The sequence below is a fragment of the Cavia porcellus genome, unplaced genomic scaffold (genome assembly GCF_034190915.1).
Source record: "Cavia porcellus strain 051 isolate PalLab524CR breed Dunkin Hartley unplaced genomic scaffold, mCavPor4.1 scaffold_26, whole genome shotgun sequence".
In the NCBI taxonomy this organism is placed as follows: Eukaryota; Metazoa; Chordata; class Mammalia; order Rodentia; family Caviidae; genus Cavia; species Cavia porcellus.
In genome coordinates, this window is record NW_026947509.1 from 24,290,720 (window position 1) to 24,314,515 (window position 23,796).

The 23,796-nt window shown below is 39.5% G+C and overlaps 1 gene segment (V, D, J or C); it reads right to left on the reverse strand.

Moving 5' to 3' along the window:
* Positions 1-17,098: 17,098 nt before the first annotated feature.
* On the reverse strand, positions 17,099-17,996 carry LOC134473365 (T cell receptor delta variable 1-like). The segment is given in 2 exon segments: positions 17,099-17,553; positions 17,766-17,996. Coding segments are annotated over 2 exon segments (504 nt in total).
* Between the last annotated feature and the right edge of the window lie 5,800 nt (positions 17,997-23,796).

The following is a 23,796-nucleotide window of genomic DNA, read 5'->3' on the forward strand; positions in this document are numbered from 1 at the left end:
GCTCTTTTCACTACCCCTGCAATAGCAACAAGCCCCTCCCTGTGTGTCTCTTTCTCCCATCCCCCTACACACACACACATACACGCAGACACACTAACACACACACACACACACACACACATCACATCACATCACATCACATGACAACTCTCTTCAGGGTCACTGAGAAGACACTGCCATCTTGTGGACTCACAATTGGGATAAAAGGAATATTCAAAACACAGCCACTTGTTATGTGGCCTACTGAAAAGAAAAATCTTGTACTTCAGTTAAATTAAACATCTAAGAAACATTTGGTGCACTTCAGTTAGTGAGTACATGTGGGATGCATATACATTTTCATGTTTTACATCAAATAGCAACTCTTTTCTGAGAAAGAGTAGTTATTTAAGATGGTTTCCTGCACTGAAAAACCACCCACACATTTCTGATGTGGAAATGTGGATGGGATTCAGGAGCATTTCACATTACACAGCTCTTCTATATGTCACACTGGATACCACCAGACCACGTCCTCCTCTTTGATTTTTAAAGCAGTTCTTCTATTATTCAAAAGAGAATGGCTTGGAATCTGAACACATAGCTTCAGCTCCCAGCCAGGACAATCTTTTCTATGAAATCCAGAAACTGGGGCAGCCAGAATACTTCCTTCTGTTTGGCCCTGACTCCACATATCTGTTGAAACCAGGCTTTCCCAAGGGTGCAGTAGAGTCGCCTTCATCTGCTACACACTTGATAAAACATGACAATCATTTTATTTGTGCAAACTTCTTTTGCTTCGCTTGAATAAAGCCTGAAGGTCTAGATTTGAGCTCTGAAAGTTGTGATTATGGCCTTTTTCTCTTTCTCTGCATTGTTCATTCTGAGCGCTGCCTGACCAGCAGACCATTTCTATCAGAGGAATATCTACACCAGAGATTAAGTGGACCAACACAAAAACAAGCTCAGCCAATTCATGCTCTTCCTCGCTCCACAGCCTGCTTTTGTCTGTGTGGAAGCTAGAGGCTGGATGTCAGCGAGGCAGAAGGTTTTCCTACCCTAGAACCTTGGAATTAGCACCCACTCAGCATGGCCTGGTGAGAGCCTTCCACATTCCCACAAACAACTACATAGAAAATAGGACAATGAAAATGTTTATATTCACATCCTTTTCACCAGGAATAAGATTTCCTTGACAAAACATGATATCATTTCTCATTAAATGTGAAAACCAAAGGGTGAACCATAGCAGCAGTAGATGGCAGCTACTGCAACCTTGAAAAGTGTTTGGACAGGAAACACTGAGCACTAAAACTAGGCTGTGGGCCCCTTCACAGTCTTTGCAAGGTTGGCCCCCAAAATTTATTCAAATGGATGAATAGATCTAGTGTGAGTAGGAGACACACAAATAATATCAGTGGTCAGAAAGTTATAGTACTCCTCTGTCATCAAAGCTATGCTGCAAAAGCTCTTGTGCCTATGATGTATGAAGGACACATGAGCTCATTCAGGTCCATGAAGGACAATGCTATGGCATTGACTAAAGAGGCAACCACAGTTCTCTCCTCTGTCTCTGCTAAGCAATTTACATTTCCCACAGCAGTGCATAGTATTCTGTGAGCCATAGATTGCTTAAAATCTAGTTCCCATTCAAAGATATTAGATCTAAAGATAAATACTACCATGAATAGTTCTAATGTGAGGTCCATCTAAAACATTTTATTTGTACTTCTTAAAAAACAAGAATGAAGATCTTTATACTATGGAAAAATATCACACACACATTTTTATCAATTTTGTTCACATTTACAGTGTTTTAAAATTGTGTATGAAAAATGAACACAGAGGCTTTTGCTGTGCTTGGCTGGCTCTGGGGAATAGGGCCTGTCTGAGCCCTCAACTCTGGAGAGTGGGCAGCCTGGGGTGAGTGTCCCCACACCATCTCAAGCCCCGGGAGTTTGAGATCATTTCTCCCACCAGCCAAAGAACTTCACAGCTTCCCGCCACACTGGACCAGAACCCCAGGGCTTGGGACTCCCAGCCCCACCAACAGTGACCCTCTCTCAGTTCAGGGATCTGGGCATCCAGAGTCTCAGGGCTGAGGGCAAAGAAAAGGATTTCCAACAGGCCCAGAAGAAACCTTGGAATAACACTTGAAAAACAGAAATACAAGAAAATGACAAAATGAAAGACCAAAATACAATCTCAAACTTCCAGCCCATCCTAAGAAACCTTAGGAGCTATGTACATAGAAGAAAATATATGCCATATATCTGAAATAATAGCAACTGAAATAAAGAAGCAACTACGGGAAGCTTTAAAGGAATTCAAACGTAAAATAACCTCCCAGGCAAAAGAAGAAATGATAAAAGAAATGAAAGAGATGCTGAACATATCTAAAGAAGACACAGTTTAAAAATTGGAGGAACTAAACAAAAAGATAGAATCACTGGATGAACAATATAAGAAACAAACAGAATACATAAGGCAGATGCAAAGAGATATACAGGAAATCAAAACCTCCATTGAAAGTTGTAAAAACTGCCTCAATGAAAGTGAAGATAGAATTTCAGACCTTAAAGACAAGATTACAGCTAGTAAACAGGAAAGGAAAGATCTTTTAAAAATAACAAGGAAACAGGAAATAACAATTCAACAGCTGGAAGATGATGCAAAGAAAAATAACATAAAATTGATAGGGATTAATGAAAAATAAGGGGACAACATTAAGGATGTCAAGAGAATATTTAGGGAAGTAGTACCTAAAAATTTCCCAAACATGAGAATGGAAATTGATATCAGGATCAGTGAAGCATATAGAACTCCAAATAGCCATAATCAAAATAAAACTACACCCAGACATATAAAAATCACATCCCAGAAATTCAACTTAAGAACAGAATATTAAAAGTGGTTAGAGAGAAGAGACAGATCACCTATAAAGGAAAATGTATCAGAATCACAGAAAACTTCTCAACACAAACAATGAAGTCAAGAAGAGCATGAAGTAAAGTATTTCAGATCCTGAAGGAAAATGATTTCCAGCCTAGACTGATGTACTCTGGAAAACTGGCCTTCAAAATGGATGGGGAAATAAGATACATCCATGACAAGGAACATTGAAGAACTTCATGATCACCAAGCAAATCCTGCAAAGAATACTGAAAGACAGTTTAGATAAACACAGGAAAAAAACACTAAGCAAGGAAGACAATTAAACAGAATGGAAAGGTAAAGATGCAACAGCAGAAAGATGACACGTCAACAATAAACCAATATATAACAATTATAACCATTAATGTAAATGGTCTCAATTCACCAATTAAAAGAAGCAGACTGGTAGAATGGATCAAAAAACAACATCCAGCCATATGTTGTCTACAAGAAACCCATGTAACCCAAAAGGAAACTCACAGACTGAAATTCAAAAGATGGAAAATAATACTGCGTGCAACAGGAACCCCCCAAAAAAGCAGGGGTAGCTATTCTGTTTGCAGGCAATGTGAGGTTCAAATAAAGAATGAGCCTAAGAGATAAAGAAGGTCACTACATACTGGTTAGGGGAAAACTTCAAGAGGAAGAGATAACAATCTTAAATACATATGTACCTAATTCCATAGCACCCAGTTATACAAAGCAAATATTAATAGAAATCAAAAATCGAATTAGCAATAACACAATTATAACACGAGACCTTACCAAAACATAGACACCAAGGGACAGATCAACCAAACAGAAAATAAGCAAAGAGATAATAGAGTTAAATCAGCTGTGATTTGTGCCTGACTTTAATGACATTAAAGTCAGGCACAAATCACAGCTCCTTAAAGTCAGGCACAAATCACAGCTCCTATTTAATATAGTACTGGAAATACTAGCCAGAGCAATTAGACAAGAGACAGAAAAAAAAAGGTAAAGATAGGAAAAAAAAAGTAGTTAAATTACCATTATTTGTAGATGACATGATGCTCTAAATAGAAGACTTTCAAAATTCCATTGAAAGACTCCTAGATATAATAAATAAATTCAGCAATGTAGCTGGATACATAATCAGTACTCAAAATCAATAGCATTCTTATACAATACCAACAAAATCACAGAGAAAGAAATTAGAGAAGCCACACCCTTCACACTAGCAACCAAAAAAAATGAAATATTTAAGAATTATTCTCTCAAAGGAAGTGAAAGATCTATATAGGGAAAACTGTAATACACTGAATAAAGAAATTGAAGAGAATCTCAGAATATGGAAAGACATCCCCTGCTCATAGATAGGAAGAATAAATTTTGTGAAAATGGCCGTTCTCCCAAAATTGCTACTCAATGCAATCCCAATAAAAATACCATCAATATACCTCATGGATCTACAGAAATCACTCCTAAAATCCATCTGGAACCAGAAGAGACCTAGAATAGCAAAGACAGTTCTAAGCATCAATGGCAGGAGGCATCACAATCCTTGACTTGAAGTTATACAACCAAGTAACTATAGTAAAATCAACATGGTACTGGAATAAAAACAGAGCCAAAGATCAACGGAATAGATTAGAAGATACAACCAAAACTACAAATATACTCAACCACCTTATCGTTGATAAAGGGGCCAAACAGGTTCACTGGAAGAATGATAGTCTCTTTAATACATTGTGTTGGAAAAACTGGCTCTCCATATGCCAAAAACTAAAACTAGACCCATGCCTATCACCATTTACTAAATTAAAATCTAAATGGATCAAAGATCTGCATATTAAAACAGAAATACTAGAAATCTATCGGAAAAGAAATTGGGTAAAAACCTTGAAGGCATAGGGTAGGTAGAAAATTAATGAACAGGAATCAAACCACATGGGAAATACTTCCCAGAATCAATAACTGGGATCAGGTCTTATTAAAATGTTTCTGCATGTCAAAAGAAATCACCAGCATAGTGAAAAGAAAACCCACAAACTGGGAAAAAATCTTAGTGAACTGTCCCTCAGACAAAGGACTTCTGTCTAAAACATATAAAGAATTTAAAAAATCAGACCGCCAAAATTTAAAGATCCAATCCAAAAATGGGCATCTGAGATGAATATGCACTTCTCAGATGAGGAAATACAAACTGCAAATAAATATATCAAAAAATGTTCATCATCATTTCTCATTAGAGAAATGCAAATTAAAACCACACTGTGATTCCATCTCACTCCTGAAGGAATGGCCAGGATCAAGAAAACTACCAACAACAAATGCCGGAGAGGCTGTGCAGAAAAAGGAACTTTCCTGCCCTGTTGGTGGAATAGACTGGTGCAACTATTGTGGAGGTCAGTCTGGAGATTCCTCAAAAAGCTGGAATTGGAAGTCCCATTTGTTCCAGCTATTCCACTTCTAGGCATATTCCCAGAATAACTGAAAACATCATACCACAGTGGTATATGTGCACCCATGTTTATGGCAGCACAATTTGTAATAGCCGGATCTTGGAGACAACCTAAGTGTCCATCAACTGAAGAATAGATTAAAAAGATCTGGTATTTTTATACAACAGAGTACTACTCAGCTATAAAGAATAATCACATTGAGATATTTATAAATAAATGGATGCAGCTTGAGGCCATACTCATAAGCAAAACAAATCAAACTCACAGGTATAAATTCCAAATTGTTTCCCTAGTGTAAGAAAAGGTAAGAATACATAAAAGTATGTGGTAATCATGACTTCCCATTATATTGTTTTGAAGCCTTACAATGTCCTCATTCATTAGGTGGAATGATTTTATTCTGGGTTGTTTGATTTTATTGTCTGTGATGGTATGAACAGCTATTTTGAAGAAAAAAAGATATTATAATAGCTAGTGATGATTTAATACCATATTGTTTTGAAGTCCCACCAAGCTTTTGTTTGTTCATCTGCTCTTTCTGACTGAATGGAGGTCAAAAACACAAGTTCCTTCCCAGGGTTCTGTAGGAATCTGTGGAAGCTGAGGAGGGTTCTCTCCTGAGTACTGCAGTTCAGAATAGCCAGTGTTCCCGCCTGGACACTTAGGAACAGAATGAAGGACTCTGCTCCAGCACACACAGGCGGCTCACCTCTGTTTACAGGGAGAAACACACAGTCATTTGGTGATTGGGACAACTTTCTGAAGATATACAGTTTTTTCACAGTCCCCACCAATTATCACAGAAGATCAAACAGCTTTTACAACTTTCAGGCTTATAGGAAAAATTTGTTTAGTGTGTGATTTTTATTAATATCTTCCAGGCCCACCAAACTCACAGTGTAGCTTCCAAGAGAAATCATGAGTGAAACTCTCGAGTCTCTCCATTTTTCTGTTCATCGCAATCACTGAGAACACAGATCACTGTCTGAGAGTCCTCAAACATGAGAAAGTCCAGTAGCTTACATCCCTGAGAGTCACTGCAGGGAGCTGAGAATCCTCCCAGCCAACCAGCAACTAGATCCGCCCCCTGTCCCAGATCACACTACTGATTTCTTCTCTGCATAGGTAACAAAGGAAGGACCAGGTCAGGACCAGAAGCAAGTGTACTGAAGGACAAACTATGTATTGGCATAAACACACACACACACACACACACACACACACACACACACACACACCACATACCACACTGGAATAGAAGAGCTAGGAACAAACCAAGCAATGGCAGCCATTCTGATTGTTAACAAAGAAACCAAAAGCATATATAAGAGAAAAGGCAGCCTCTTCAGCAAGCAGTGCTGGGAAAAATGTCTATGCACAAATAGAGGACTGCAGTTAGATCCCTCTCACATTTAGTACAACCACAAAAAACCAAATCATAATAGATTTAAAATATCACTATAAACCCCCAAACTGTGACACTGTTACGTGAAAACAGGAAAATACTTTAAAATTTTGGCACAGCCAAATATCTATTGTGCAGGACTCTAGGAGTTTCAGAAATAATATTAAGAATTGAAAAACTAGATTACTTCAAATTGAAATGATTCTGAGCATAAACAAACAGTGAAGTATAAAGAATAAGAGAAAATCTTTGCCAGTAATTCATTTTAGAGAGGATTAATTTCCAGAGTATTTAAAGGACTAAAAACAAAACACCAATAGAACAAGTAAATCCATCAAAACAGGCAAGTGACCTGAACAGACACTTCTCAATCTAAAATACATAAATGGTTTGATAAATGTGAGAAAAATGTTCAGCAGTTGTAGTCATCAGGGAAACACAGTCCAATCAGACCCACAAGCTTAAAGGCCATGTGTCATCGCTCACTGAGTTAGGCAAGGTACAAATAAAGGGCAGGTCAGGATGGATGACAGGAACAGGGACAGATCACTTCCAATGGGAAGGGATCAAGAGGGTGGAAAGGAGGGGAGAAGGGACGGGAAGGGGAGGTAAGAAGGATTAAACTGTGCCAGGTATGGGAACCTAACATCCTCAATAAGTGTAAAACGCTCACTGTCATAAATATGAGTTAGAAATAACCTCAAACAGAATGAAAATGTTGAAAGGGGCTACAGGAATGGGGAGAGTGAGGCAGATGAGAGGAGAAGGGGATTAGAAAGAACAAACAGTCTGTGTTATGTGCAGGTACCTACACCCCAAGACGAATGGAAACTTTATGTACTGAAAACATATAAAATAAAAAGAAGTTTTAAAGCACATAAAGATTTGACCTTACCTCAATGCCCATTGTCAAAGAACAAAATTTAACATGCTGGCAAGGGTCAGGAGGAAAGGAATCCTTATATACTGTTGATGGAAATGTAAATTAGCACAGCAGTTATGTACATCAGCATGAAAGTTTGTCAAAAAATTAAAATGGAGCTAACACATTACCCAGGTACACCACTTCTTAATATACACTCTTTGGTACATACCCAAAGGAATCAGTGTCAACGTATTATAAAGAAATATTCATATCAAACCATATATATATATATATATATATATATATATATATATATATATTTGGCAACATAATGGAGTGTTACTCAATGATAAAAACAAAATCATCCTTTTCAGGAAAATGCTTGAAATTCATGATCAGGCAAAATATGTCAGATTCAAAAGGCAAAGGGTGGAATCTAACTTTTAAAAAACATGAGAGTGCAAAGTGCCCTATCAGGAAAGAGGAAGAGCAATAGGGATTGGGAAATGAAAGAGATTGATTGGCAGGTAGACAATAAAAGCATATCTTAGGTGCGCATAGAAAAATTTACAGTGAGCACATTACTGTGCGCAACAAATGAGATAATGGTAATAAAATCTGTTCAAAGCTTTTTGAATTGTAGCTATTGGTTAAATTCATAATATTTTGTCTTGTTCCTCAAATTTCAAGCTTCTCAAAATAGTATAACCTGTGTAAAGTTAGTATTTTATATTGCTTGAACCAGAGTACTTGATGCAGGACATTTTACATATGACCTTCATAATCATTCTGAGTATATATTCATTGTCTTTCTTATGTACTAAATATGTAACCAACATAAGGATGCATTTTTGCTTACTGAACAAAAGTGATTATTCAATTTTTTATTGCTTTAAAAGCTTTTATGCAGTTTGTTATTACCAACTAATAAATATTGGCTATTGAAAGACAGCAGAATTACATATGCACTAATTAATTTAATCCCCACTACAACTCCAATGGAGAAGTTGGTGAACTAAGGTCACACAGATAGAGCCGTTCAAGATCAGATTCCAATGCTGGCCATCTGACCCCAAATCCTTGCTCCCAGTTACTTTTTCATGCTTCTCAGTTTTGCTGCATGAACACATGATAGAAGGTGACATTTGCCATAGGTGATAGGTTGATGGTTTGGGAAAAGAAGACCTATTTGTCATGGAGTCATGGAGTGAGCTCAGCAGCCCTGGACTATTTCGTCTCACAAACACCAGGGGAATGAGTCCACTGAGAGAAGCTGCAGCCCAGACACACTTTGACCTTGTCACCCTCCAAGAAAGAGGAGAGGGAAAGAGGTTTATTCTGAAGTCAAAGTATAACACACAGGGATAAAGTCAGAATCATGAAATTTTTAAGTTTAAAACTTAACTCTTAAAATATTGATCTGTTCATGATAAAATTCATAAAAGAAATAGGTTTTTTTTTTTTTTTTGTCTTTTTATCGGTACCAGGGATCAAACTCACGACTGCCTGCTTGCAAGGCAGGCGCTTATGCCGCTGAACTAAATCCCCAGCCCCCTAAAAGAAATAGTTTAAATGCAAAAGCTTTATTTTCATCTGTATAATTTCTTGTGTTTGCTACAGTCATTTTTAGGCTTTGACTGTGCAAGAAAACTACATCTTAGAGAGCTAGGTTTACTTAAGCACCATTTTAAAGTCTTTTTATACAGTTTGGCCTACAATGCTAGCTAAATAAACAACTATTATGTTTACAAAGCTGTAATATGCCTTATTTATACAAATAGTCTAACATTTTATAAAATTTTTAAGAAGTCTAACTTCTGATATAATGTAATCATGATTGTTGTCTTAACATTCTATAAAAGTAGTTAAATTGTTCAACCAATTTACTAAATTCAGGGTACAAATGATGCCTTGGGTAAGGTTTATAGTTACTTAACCAGCAAGAGCTGTGTCCTTTTCAGGTGGAAATGGGCAGTCTACCTTTGCCCATGTTCACCTCAAAACACATTTAGAACCAAGATTTCAAGATGAGATAAGTCAAGCACCAGCTGTTTAAAGAAGTTCCTTTGGTTGCACTGTTGCAGAAAGCAGGCCAAACCAGAAAATAAGCACCAGAAGGTGTGGGAGGCCATTTATTACTCTGAAGGGCTCCTGACCAGGATTTCTCCATAACAGTTAGAGGCCCTCTAGGTGGGCTTTTCAAGGGCTTTTCAAGCAGGTAAGTATAAAGGCAAATTCGGTTCCTATGATTGGTGGGTTGGGTGACATCATCAGTGGCTAAGGGACTTTAAACATTTCAGGTTACATAAGGCTATCAGGTAAACAGGGCAGGGATTACACACAGGAGAACTGTTCTGTTACATTTTGTTACATTACAAGGCCTTTAGCACAAGTTAAACAGGCAGTGAAGCTGTACGTTATGCAAAAGACAGTCTGAGGTTGCACTGTAAGAAAAGCTTGTCTGTCAGACAGGCTCACACAGAGAGGGCAAGGTTCTCTCTCCGGCTTTGTCCCAATGCCTCTGCTTGGTCTTGGCAGGCATTCTGGCAGCTTTCTATTCAAAATTTTTAATTTTTATCTTTCTTTGTCATACACAGAAACCTAATAACTATTTCACAGTGCAAAGGACATGTAGACAGATGGATAGACAGAGACTTACTTGAAATTGTAAAAATTCTGATGCTCTTAGAAGGTGTCGCCTACAAAATAAATGAGATTAAATTTATTAATGCACTCTAGCTAAGCACAGCCTGAGGGCCACTCTGTCTGAATCTCTGTTGTCTTTCAAATTTGTCTAAAAAGAATGATGCCAATCATCCATTGCTTCTCCCGCAAGGAGTTTGACTAGAAACGTTAGAATCCCAGGGAAGGACTCAGCATCAGATGGTGAATTAGCAGTGCTTCAGAGAAGACAACTGCACTCAGAGTCAGGGTGAGGAAATTTTCTGGGCTAAAAAAAGGAATCAACCTTACCAAAAAATAAACAGGGTCACAGGGTTATACAGAAGCAGTTTTTAGGCATAATTTCCCCAAAGGAAAAAACCCTCCAGGAGGGGGTGCTACTAGGTATCTTCTGATTTAGGCTCACTCTTGGACAATATTTTGTTCATAAAGGCGCAGGTGTTTTTTTGTTTGTTTGTTTCTTTTTGTTTTTGATTTTTTTTTAAGTTCTAGCATCTGACTTCTGTTACTTAGATCCCACTTGTTTTTGATAAAATCTACACACAAAGTGAGCACTAAACAACTCTACAGATAATTCAGCGTTAGGAATCCCTCAAGACAGGAATGGATCATACCAAACCAGGAAAGGAAACGCAGACGTTGACATGGGGTTTTAAACATTGTGATTATTTTAAACAGAGCTATTTTTCAGGTTTCCTTATGAGGAGCCAAAGCCTAAATCTGCATAGTCACATTTTGGATCTTGTCCTACCCGGATGATGAACTGGAGGCTTCTTCTGTGCATTTGAGAGGGGTGGACAAGCTGCCTTTCCAATTTAGTCAGATCATAAATAAACTCTTTATTCTGCTCTTATAAGCTTTTCTCCTACTTTTCAGGAAAATCAAGCAAAATCATCGAGCTAGGACCTAGATTCAGGCCTCTGGCCTGGTCTCAAATCCAAGTACCCTGAGAGAAAGGGTAGATTGGTCCACTCTGTCCTTGTGAGCTTCCAGTAGAGGATGGGATAAACTCTGAGGGAAATAATACCAAAGACACACAGATTAGAGCAGTCTTTGTTCTGAATACCAACTGCTGTGACTCCTCCTCTCAGATGAAACATAGATAATTCACTCACATAAGACAATCACCATTTGCTCTAATTATATACTCTTTATTACTAATTACTGGGAAATCAGAGGTTTTGGTGTCTTAATATTTCCAGAATTTCTAATATATATTAAATAATGTGGAGGACATCTATGCATGGATGGAAAAGTAAATGATCTGGAGGACATCTAAAGTTTTGAAACCTAAAGATAACTGAGGAAAACCTAAAACAATGACTTTCAGCACACTCACAAGAGAAAAATGAAATGTCTTCAGTGCCGTTAACCATATTTTCATGTCCTATTTTAAAAAGCCTTGCTGAGCTTTTCAAAGAAAGCAACCAACAGACTCACATCCCTGATAGACACCCAATTGAACACAATAAGCATCCAGAGTTAAAAATCCAGAGTTCTCTAAGTCATGCATCCCACCCCACAGCTGGGCTCCTGTTGCTGAGGGAGGCGGGAGGACATAGTCTGGGACATCTGATTCTTCTTCCCAGCAAAGCCAGTGTCGATGCTCCAGTGCCCAGCATCCAGCACACATCCCAGGTGATGCCCGGTGTATGGAGTGACTGACGGAGGAGGCGCCCATACGTGCTATGCTGTCCTCAGAGACTCCCAAGCCTGAGGAGAAGCAGGTGCTCTGGCAAGTAAAGTTGATGGATTCTAGCCGGTGAGTAGGCAGCTTGGTTGTGGTACATTTTCATTAAATTACATTTTCAGCTAAACTGTACTGGAGAAAAGCATTTCTCTTCCTTCTAGTGTGTGCATGTACACATACCTGCTTAAAGTTGTTTTTCCTATGTCCATTTACATGTTTTGACCAATAGCCATTTATACAGTTCTGCTGTAATGGAAGTACATCCTCTTAATTTCTTCACTCTAAAAGACTTGAAATGTAAGTCAGAACAGTCACCAGTGTTTAGTGCCTGGACATATTTTTATCTTCTAACTCATCCAAAATAAAAGTATAATTAAATGATACGAATTTAATTTAGTTTAATTTATAACACCTACTAGGATCCTTCCTTCAGACTCTGGATTTGTTTGCATTTTTTACAGAATTAGCACCTGTCAGGTCAGAATACACAGCTTCGATTTCTGGGTTCTAGTTCTTTAAGTCATGCATTAAGTCACAGCATTCCTTTGTGTCTTGATTATTTCATAAATTAAACAAGGTTCCTACACTGAGTGTTTCCTAAAGCATCATTGATACGAGAGGGAAAATCAAGCAATACAGATTTGAGCTTCATAAATGTTATACAAAAATGTTGCTTCGATTTGTATTGGGAAAAAATATAACCAGCATGTCCGCCATCATTTCACAGGTAGAATCCGTTAAAACAAGGGTAATTTTACTGCAGCTGTTTTTAAAGACAGTGGATTTGCTTTTAACTCCAGAAGTGAAAGCAGTTTTGAAGCATTGGCATTGAGTATTCTCTACACACATCACAATGAATATTCAAAGGCTTTGTCTCTTTTATTCATGAGTTACCAACTGACTCAGTCTTGAAAATGAACTTTTAAATTAACTGAGACTCTGTCTTCCTCAATGGATATCTGCCTTTCACTTATAAACTTATTTGGTCTAATTCTCCAGCTACCCTTAAAGTTTTATAACTGTCCCAAAAAGGGACTTCACAATTAAATTTTGCGGATGACTGTTCACAGTCACATGTAAGACATTCTTCCACTTAAATGTCTTTTCTGGAACAGCAACAGTTGAAGAGCCTGGACCAGTCATTGTGTTGCCTTAGGGTGACCGTCTGCTAGTGTCAGGCTAGCAGGGCAGCCTGAGCAGAAACACCTTGAAAGGACCCGCAGTGGAAGGAGACAGAAGAGTCGTGTGACACTGAAGTCAGGTGAGTTAACATGAAGCACAGCCAAGTGGACCAAATAGGTTTCTCTCCAGAGTGCTCCTTCTAGGGATTTGAACAGCCTTTGGGGAAGATCTAAGTACCTTTAATGGCATGAAATTTAGCAGATACTGAGGTAGGATAGAAGAAATAAAGATAGTTAGAAAAGAGATAAGAAAAATCATAATTTTTAAAAATTGCACATTTAAGAAGGCTGCAGTTCCTAAGACATGGTCAGAATTACCCAAAGTTACTAGTATTGGCAAATCCTTGGTTAATTTATGCCTCTCTCCTTCCAGACCCATGATCCCCAACACTCCTTAAGGATACTGTAAGTTCATTAAAGAGTTTAGGTTGAGAAAGTACAGAACAGAGTTTTGATGTTAAGATAAACAAACAGACTGATATAGTATAAACAGTGTTTAAAATATCTAAGGAAAAAACCCTCATATCTTTCACCTGTAAAGTAGGTCATTGTGCTTTTAAGGGCTAGACCATCTTTTCCATATGTTTCTACCTCAAGAGAAACATAAATGTTCCCAGTTCCAACAGCAATATCCCTCTCTCTTCAAGGCCTATACTTTATTTATGTGAGCATGTACTTTCAAAATTCTCCCTAACAACCTGCTTATGCCTCTTCCTGACATTTCTTGAAAATTGTTTTCCAGTGATGGCAGTCAATAAACCTGCATGTTGATTCTATAGCTAGGATGAATTTGGGTTCTACATGACTTCACTGTGAACCTTTTAGTATCATGTCCAGTGACATTTCTTTGGCAAAGCCTGCTGCGTGAGGTAAAAAAGCATTGACTTTTTAAGTCTGCCAAGAAGCTTTCATACATTTTCTTTCCTATTTCCCAATCCCTTGCCCTCTGAAACATATCAGCCATTAGCTTTACCTTTTCAGCTGTTAGAGTTCTGAGTAACCAGAAAATCAGTGTTTATACATGAAAGCCCTGGAGATAAGGGGTTCCAGCTCCCTCTAATCAGACATAGGAGGAAGTGTGGAGCTGTGCACAGGACAGTGAGCAGTGACCTCAGCAGGTTTCCTTCAGGTCACTACACCCCATTCCAGGTCAGATGGAACTAAAACTTGCTCAGCAGGAAGACACAAAGAAGGACCCATCCAGTGTCTCCAGCAAATGTGGGAAGCCTGGTCCTGAGACCCAGTAGAGAGAACAGACTCAGGGTGACACTTTAGGAAGCTAAGTCTTCACCTCATTCAGAATTTTGGGTCCTAACACTTTAGATAAAATGAAGTCCTCTAATCTCTCTGCCCCCCCCCCCCGCTTCCTCTCAGAACTGAAGGGCATGAGCTCATTCTGTCTGCCCCTTTTGGGGTGGCTGAGAACATGTTACAAGCCGTACAGATACAAATGGGTATCCAGGTGATAACTATCATTATCCTCACAACCTGGCAGAGTTTGTATACTCAAACCATAAAAGAGGGCACTGATTTTCTTTTCCTCTCTCTTTTAAAAAACTCATTTCCCCTCTTGCCCGCTAGTCCCCTCTTGCCCAGAGTTTACCCACAATGAAACTCACAATATCCTTCTGGGGTGTAATTTACAATTCACGAAGCAGATTTCATAGCCTATTATGGTTCTTACTATTAGTGAAATGTTAATGCACTGCCATATTACAGTGGGAGCTTGGGAGTCAGAGTTTCCTGCTTCCAGTCACCCCATATGTTTATCATTTTCCCATCTGGCAGCATAATAACTCAGCAATCAGCTAGTCCTTCTGAGTTCTGTCCCACATGATTATTGCCCAAAGAATTACACCAGCTGGTTGAACAAAGGTGGCTCCTTTTGAGAGAGGTTTCACTTGTGAACTAGTCTAACTTGTGAACACTAAAGGGTAACAAGGAGGCTAGTTTGACTGTGTTAAAATACTTTATCTGGACACCAGGTGGCAGCGTTTTAGCCAGAACTGCTGCAGTTCTGGCCACACAGGGTTAGTGCCTGATTCTCAGAGAAGAGAAATAGATACAGCTAGGTAAAGATTTTGAAGGGTGGTGATGGCTGAGTGAGGACACAGAGAATGCGCAGAAATGAGCCATACAGACACTTGGGGGAAAGAATCCCAGGAAGGGCAAGCACAAGGGACAAAGGTCCTGACTGGGAAGTGTGCCCAGTGTCTCAGGACTAGCTTTCCCTCCAGCGCCTGCCACTGACCAACACAGCCTGGTAGGAAAGATTTGTAATGCATTCAACACTCCTATTGGTTAGTGGATGGCTTTAAAATGCACTGAGCCTTGGTCAGTTTGTACCTAAGTTTGGCAACTATTTCCCCAGTCCCTCTGAATCCCAATAATGTCACCATGACAGACACATCAGCAACCCTGCTGTGAGGTCCTTGCTTCTCCATAACCAGAACTCTGCGCTTTAGGAGTCTCCAAATGCTTGACACAAGCTAATGCTAAGTCAGAGATGCTGGTCAACACTAGGAAAAGCATTATCTCATTTCCCAACATTGTAAATGAAAATAATAAGACCCACATCTCGGTGTTTAAATTAGATAAGTTTGAAATATATAATACCAAGCCTTGCATACAGTAACCTCAGCAAACATCAGATTTCATTTTCTTGGTAAAGTTTTCATTTTCTTCATTATTGCATGACTTTAAGTGTGTTTACTATTAGGTATTTTAAATCTGAAGTGGTATTTTTCAGAATATTAACTGATGCATATTTTTCTACTAATTTTATAAAATCTGTGTATATTCTGCACAAATCCATTTTCAGAAATATGCATGTCAGAGCTTGATGTTCTAGTGCATATCTGTAGTCCAGTCTGGTCAGGAGACTGAGGCAGGAGAGTACCTTGAGCCCAGGAGTGTGAAGGAAGCCTAGATATCACAGTGACCTCATTCTTTACAATAATAGTAATTAAGAAGGGAAATACACACTGAAAATACAGTTTTTCATTATCTGAGTGGACTTTCCACAGGCTTAACCATGACTTTCCTTTTTTATTTTCTTTCTTTTGTTGACACAGAGTCTGGCTGAATTCTCCCTGACTGGCCTTGAATGCACGGTTCCTCAGCCTCACACTCCCCAGCAGCAGAGATCACAGGCATGTACAGTGGACATGGCTTAAGAGTGATTTTCAACAAGGAAAATTTTAAATATATGTTATGTTCATAGAGAAACACCTTGAAACCTTATTTCACTTCAAGTACTTTTAACATGATTTTTACTCTTTGAACTATGTTATGCCTAAGGAAAACTGAGGCCTTTTCCTTGATGTTGTTTCTCAGAATGTATCATATGAGCTTCCTCTGGGTGTTGCAAAGATTTTACTGCTGTTCTCAAGTGTGATTTGCTTTCATTCGCTTGTCTGTGATTCCTGCTGAAATCAGAGTCATGGAGGCACAGAATTTCTTAGCTGACTTCATAGTGTTCATGCAGAACTGCCCCTTGTTGATCAGCTTATTTTATAGAAAGTCAGGGGCACCTGTGGGCACAGTGGGCAGAGCATGGAGAGAGCTGTAAAAGCCAGCTGCAACTGTGTGTCCACTTGGAGAGACATAGCCTGCAAAAGTTATGAAATATCCTTTGATATGAACATATTCATGTACATCCCATAATAACCATGACTTAGTCTCTGTTCATTCATCTGCAGATGGAGGCGTAAGGCACCCAATGCAGGTTCCACCATGTTTCATTGTGTCTCAGCAGTTAAGCTGTAGGATATCAATGGTAGAGTGTGCCTCAGCTAGAAAAGGCACAAACATCACCCACAGATGGGTGCTCTGATGAATTATTTTTGATTCAGAAATCGAAGACAGAAAGTACCACAGAAAAGTTGCTCCTGACACCTGTTTCCAAATGAGAATGAAGCAGGTTTTACTTAGAAATTAATCTTTTGATAAAGACCACAGTGAAGCAACTGCTGTGTTTCCTTCCTGCTGGGATCTGCAGGTGTGAGTCTCAGCTGAGCTCCTGCAGCAGGGCGTGGCTCTCAGAGAACTCCTGAGTTTTTGTTCAGCATTTACCTTCGGTTCAAATACTGTGGGTTCTCTGATAGCACAGAAATACTTAGCCGAATCTTCCATCTGTATGGTTGAAATGGTGAGGCTGATGGACTTAGCTGCTTTCTGGAAGTTGACAGAATAGCGACCACTCTTTGCATTGGAATCTGAAGAATACTGTCTAATAAGAAAAAGCATCTCTCCACTGGGAAGTTGCTTGTACCAATAAAGATAGTATGAGCTCCAGGTTGTCTCATAGGAGCAGTCCAGGGTGACTGTTTCCCCTACTGCTCTGGATGTGAGTGGCTGGACTTGAGTCACTTTCTGGGCCACACTGGATCCTGTGGGAACAATCAGAGACAGCTGATTTACATGACATAGTGAATAAAATATTGTGAGAATTAGACTAATTTAGGTTGCACAGACAAAACTGAAGCCACTGTTTCCTTGCTTTCTCCCCATCCCTCTTTCTGACCCTAGACTGTGTGAAGCACCCATCTATGTTTATGCCTTTCATCCTTAACAATCTTGAAAGTATTTGCACCATCCATACCAGAGCAGATGAAGACCACGGACACCCACAGCAGGCTGGAGAGTGACATGTGTCTTTGTCCCTCTGCATAGAGTGTTTTGTTCTGCCTCCCACTTCAGTTTCAGGCCCCTCAGTGCCTGGCAGTGCACATATAAGTAATTCCTGAGCTCCTAGGCGACTCCCCCAAACAGGAAATAGGGTTTTTAGGTTCATACACCACAGGGTCTGCGCACACGTGAGAAAAAACTGATCTTCTGTCTACCCTTGTTTCCACTGGAGCTCAGATAGGAAGTTCTTAGAAATGACACTGAGAGAAGCAGTTAGTTTGAGAGCTGGAGCTGAAAGGAACTGCAGATTGAGCTGGCTAATGCATGGAGATACTACTCAATAGATTAGTTTAGGGGCACATTTATAGTGAAATTGACCAGGAGCCCCAGACTCTCCTTCTAATCCTCTGCCTGGTCACTAAACTGACAAATGTTTACTCTTCTCCATTTAGGTCTTTTCTTTTCTGTGATAGGCAATCTAGTGCAACTCAATCATTGTGACTTCTCCCTTACTGAGCTTTAGGATCTATTTCAATTTTACAAATAACAGAACTGTATGTAAATCATGTTATGAAATTCCATCCCACAGTCTTTGGAGGTGAAACTGTTTTGGGGTGGTTTGGGGGAGGGATTATAAGCATAACAAAATGCTATTCTTTCAAAACTGGATAACAAGTTTTATTTACTAGATTTTAATAGAATGAATATAATCAAAACTATTGCCTTCACAAAACTAATTAAACTTCTTAGACATGTATGTTAGATTTATTCTACCATATTGTCTATACTATAGCATCAAACATTGATCTTTATTCTCCTCTTACTAATAACCCCATGAAGAGAATTCCAGGTCTTTCTGTGATACATGCTATTATCTGCTCCTGAAAGCACACAGGACACCTGAAAACTCCTGATAATGGTGACTGAGTTTTTGCATCCTACTATGTGATCATGTGGGACCTTGCTGCTCGTCCTTTTCCTTCTTTATTTCAATAGATGAATTAAATTAAAGGGACCAAAAGGCAATTAGAAACCAAGAAACATAAATATGAAGTCTCTAAGACAGTTCCAGTTCTTGATACAGGTTGTAATAACAGATCAGTGTGTGTTGTAAAGAGATGCTAATAAATATTTTGAGTTTCTCCTCTATCCCATTTCACCTGAGAGGTGGCAGGCAAGCAGTATTCTGGTTTGCATTTATTTGTACTTCAGCGGATGGAGACTGTGGGTGCGCACAGCACCCTGGGAGCAACGTGGTGATGGAGTTTCCCTCCTGGTGAGTTGGCTGCCTGTGCTCCTGACAGTCCAAGTGCAGAATTGTGCAGCAGCAGGTCATGGCTGCCTCTGAGATGTGGTTTCTGAGGTGTGGGGGGGGGGGAGTTGAATGTGCCATGACCGCTGAGTTGGGGAGTCTGTCTGTTCACTTTGAAGAAGCCAGAAGGAGCCACTAATCCAGTCCTCCTGTTCTGTATGCATTCCTTCTTGCTGCATGATTTGCTTCCCCCATTTGATCCTGATTTATTCAATTTTACCCACAATTATACTCATAGTCTTATGGGTTGGCCATAGTTCTGTCCTACTTCATGCCCACTTTGTGATTTCCCATTATTCCCCATCTCAGACCTATTTCATTTTGTGATTTTGCTCTATAAAAATTCCTGGAAAAGACAGAATCCTCAGCAACCCACTTAGGACCCCTTCTGTCACTCTCGTGGAAAGAAGCTTTCTTTCTCTCAATGAATATATTTTGCTCTTAATTTCCATTGCTCCTGTAATTTATTCTTTATAGAGAATATGAAATCATAGTGAACATCGAGCAGGTTGGGAGTTTCTTTCCCCATATCAATAGGAGGGATCTTGAATGGGTTGCCAATGAGACCACTTCTCAAATGAAGATTTTAGAGTAAAATTATGAGGTGGGTACAACAGAGATCAAAATTATTTTTAACCAATACGATTGCAAGTATAGTCACTTAGGTGACACTGATCCACTGGTGTGTGGGCAGGTGGGTGACATCATTAACCTTGGTCAGTATCTATAGTCTTAGTCTTGGCAGTCCTAGTTTAGTCGTAGTGGTTTTAGTCTTAGTGTTGGTGGGTGGCAGAGGATGATCCACCGCTAATGAGACAATAGGAAACCTCAAACAGGTGACATCACTGATCACGAGCTTCTGCTAAGTATCCTAAGAGTCACTTAGGGAAGTAGTAAATCTCACCCTTGCAATTTTAGTCTTCTTCAGATGCGCCTGTGGCCACAGCCCTGATGTGTTCTCATCGTCAGCACTGACTCCTGGGCTCAGCCTGTCTCACTGCTGATCTATTCCTGCCTCACTTAGGTTCGATGACACTGTTTCTGTGATAATTACTAATGCAGAATAGTGGATAAGTTTTTTTGCATAGAGAATTGGGTACTGCAGATTTTCCGCTTTCAGGGTTTTCAGTCTCTGTTGCAGATACTTAGCTCTGTATCTACAGCATGTAAGAAGCAATTCATAAAACATAAATGACACATCTTTGTTCCAATTAAAACTGATAAAAATAAGTGAATCCTTACATTTGGCCCATGGATCTTGTTTTGTTAGCCTCTGATGATGAATGTTCTTTTTTTTATTTGCTTATTTCTCATTTGTGTGTCTTATATAGGAATGCTATACTCATTTTATTCATTTTAAAATTTATACTTTGTTTTTCAAGAACTCTTTACATATTATATGTAAAACTCTTTGAATAGCATGTATGTTTAAACTATTTTCTTTCAATTCATGACTTTATTTTTTTAAATGTCCAAAACCTCTGCCCAATCAGTATAAAATAATCAATAAATGGGGAGATGTGTACATGAATTGAAAGACTCAATTATCTCAAATTCTCCATTTTAAAAAATTTTAATTGGGGACTGGGGATTTAGCTCAGTGGCATAAGTGCCTGCCTTGCAAGCAGGCAGTCGTGAGTTCAATCTCTGGTACCGATAAAAAGGAAAAAGACAAAAAAAAATTTTAATGAAATATCACTCAAAATCTTATTACATCACTCAGTTGATGAACTGAATGCATAATTTACATGCAAGTGTAAATCTGCTGGAGTAACCAAGACAGTTATCAAAAGGAACACTGGGGACAGATCCCACCAACACTAAGTGTACAGAACAGCAATCTAAGGAGGTTGGTAATGGTGAAAGAGAGACACAGAGATCCATATGTGTACTGTGACACAGAAATAGGCTCACACATGTGTGTTCAATTAATTTTAGCAAAGATCAAGACAATAAGAAGACAGACAGAGATCAGAGTGTGGAGAAAGGAAAATGAAGTAAAAAAGATGGAGGATTGATGCCCCATTTTTCATACTATACTTATTATGCATCACAAGCACACTAATAAAAAAGTAAAAAATAGAGATAATCCAATGAGAACATAAAAGTGTTCCAGGAAATCATGCTGATCACCCAGCTCTGTCTCCTGACAATGCCGAATGGGTCTAAATTTCCTTTAGGACTCACATCCCTTCCATTCTTCTAGGGCTTGAGAGTGATTAGAAAAGGTTTTAGAGAAAAGATATTTTGTATTTTTTTTTTCATATTTCAAATTTATGAGAAACTGATTCTTTAAACCTGTCCTTACTTTACTGAGTTTTAAGTTACAATATGTAAGGGTATGGAATACAAAATTTCATCTAATCTAATTTTTTTGCTGTGATAAGTGAGTCATCTTACTGTCAAAGTTTTTTTGTTCATCTGCTTCTGTCACCAACAAAATGACTGAAGTCACCCTTTGGGAGCTTTTGGTGCACAGCAAATACTCTCTTTGCCATTCAATCTTTTGCGAGGCTGTGGACCATGGTGCACACAGCACCGGAAGCTGCTCACCTCCTGGCAACCCGGGCACTGAGAGGAAGAACCTGCGCCCTGCACTCATCAAGGGCAGGCATGCCAGGAGCTAAATCCTCCCACTGGGTCCCACCTCACCACAGTGCCAAATAACCTCATTTATAGGCCTTTGGATAACTTTCCAGATGCAAATTATAGCAGGTGGAAATAAGTTTAACTCAGAAAAAGTTGTATCATTTTAACAGCAGCCTTAAGAGAATCGGAGTTGCTATAATGTTCCCACATACTTCAACCAAGTTACTAAAGAGAGATCATTTATCATAGTAAAAAGTAAGTCAGTTAGGAAAAACATAACAGATAAAATGTACAGACACCTAACAGCAGACCCCAAAATACATGCAGCAAAAGACAAAAGGAACTACCCAGAGAAACAGAAATTCAATAATAACAGTTGGGAGACTTCAGTATTTTCAATAATAGATACAGCTAGACAGAATGACTGCAAGGAAATAAAAGACTTGAGCAACCCCATAGAACAGAGTGTCCTGAAGACATCCTCCAGCAGGCACACAGTGCTCTCAGACCTGCTGGGGACACTCCAGTGTAGACTAAGTCCTAAGCCACACACCAAGCTTCAAGAACTTGGAGGGACTTAGATGAATGGAAAGCATAGCTTTACATTTTCTCTGACATCTATTTATAATATATGAGCATTCACTGTTTTATTCTTTTTTCTGCTGCCCTGCTATGACTGACTGCAAGCAAAGTATTTGCACTTGCCTGCGGGAACACCTTGTGGTAAGACAGAACTGAATGTGCCTGAGACACACAGCAAAGACACATTGTCACCATTAACACCTTTACTGCGTAGCTTTCTTTTCTTTTTATTCCTTTTGCTTTTTTATTCTCGGGGAAACCAGAACACTGGAATTTAATATTTATTTGGATCCAGAAGTCCTATCAACTACCTCGCTAGTTCTAAATTAGAACTCTGTGTAAGGGGAAGTATAATTTAGAATGCAAGATAAAGATCAAACCCATGAAGTCAAACAGTGTGTGTACTTGACACTCTACCAGTGCAGATAAAACATATAAACCTGTGAAGGTGCTGCTGCGGTGGCCCCGTGATGTGCCTGTGGCTGGTGTGGGGCTGAGTTCAGCTGAGGGTTTGTGCAACAGCTGCAGGCGCCTAGGGAGCGCTGTGGGCTGCAGCACAGAAATAAGAGGCTGAGTCTGTGAGCTGGGAAGAGGAGATGGACAGTGAGCTGCAGCGTTCTTTAGGGACTGTCGTGGCCTGTAGTCTTCCATTCTTCTTTGTCCCAGAAGGAACATAGAACAGGTTGACCAGGTATCCCTCAGAATCTTGGCGAAACCACTGCACATTGGTCACTGAGTCAGAAAAATTGCATGACAGAGTGAAACTGGTTCCCTCCTGGAGGATCTGGGCTGGAGGACTCTGCTCCACCTGCATCCCTCTCACACCTGAGTAGGAATGGAGAAATGGTCACAGGTGATGTCACTGAAGCATCTTCACAGCCCTGAAAATGCCCCCATGGATCATGAGGGGGAAGAAAGTCCACAAGATTTGTGACTCCTTCCTCCACCCCCTCCACTGCACTGCTAAAATGTTTTAAAGTCCCCAAATTTGAGACAGCTCAACTTACAGAGCTGGGTGCACAAAAACCCCAGCACATAGCTCAGAATCCTCTTCATGACACTTCTTGTCCTGGGATCATCAGTCAGATGCACTTAGTCAGCTCAGGGGCACTGCTATCAGTTTCTGGTTCTGGAACTGCTCCTGCTCCTATAGGCAATCAGCTCCACTGAAGAACCTGCCCAGGCCCGACACTGCGAGTCTTCCACAGACTCTGTGCAGGAAGCCCCTCCCACACTCAAACCTTTGAGAATCTGGTGCAACCTGGTGGGGAGAGATGGGAAAGAGAAAAGTCATTAGAGGAAAATTTTCTGGTAATCCGTGAATTGTGAGGAGTGTGAGGGGGCATGTCAGGGAGAAGGGAAGGTACTTGTTCAAAAGAAAACAGCTCAGCTGTATTACTGAGTCCATGATCATCACAAAAAGGACATGCCTGTACACGTATTGAAACCAAGAAAAGAAATATGTGTTCTAATGGTCCTTATTAACCTGTGAGTTAATTTACATGAGAATCACTCCAGGCAT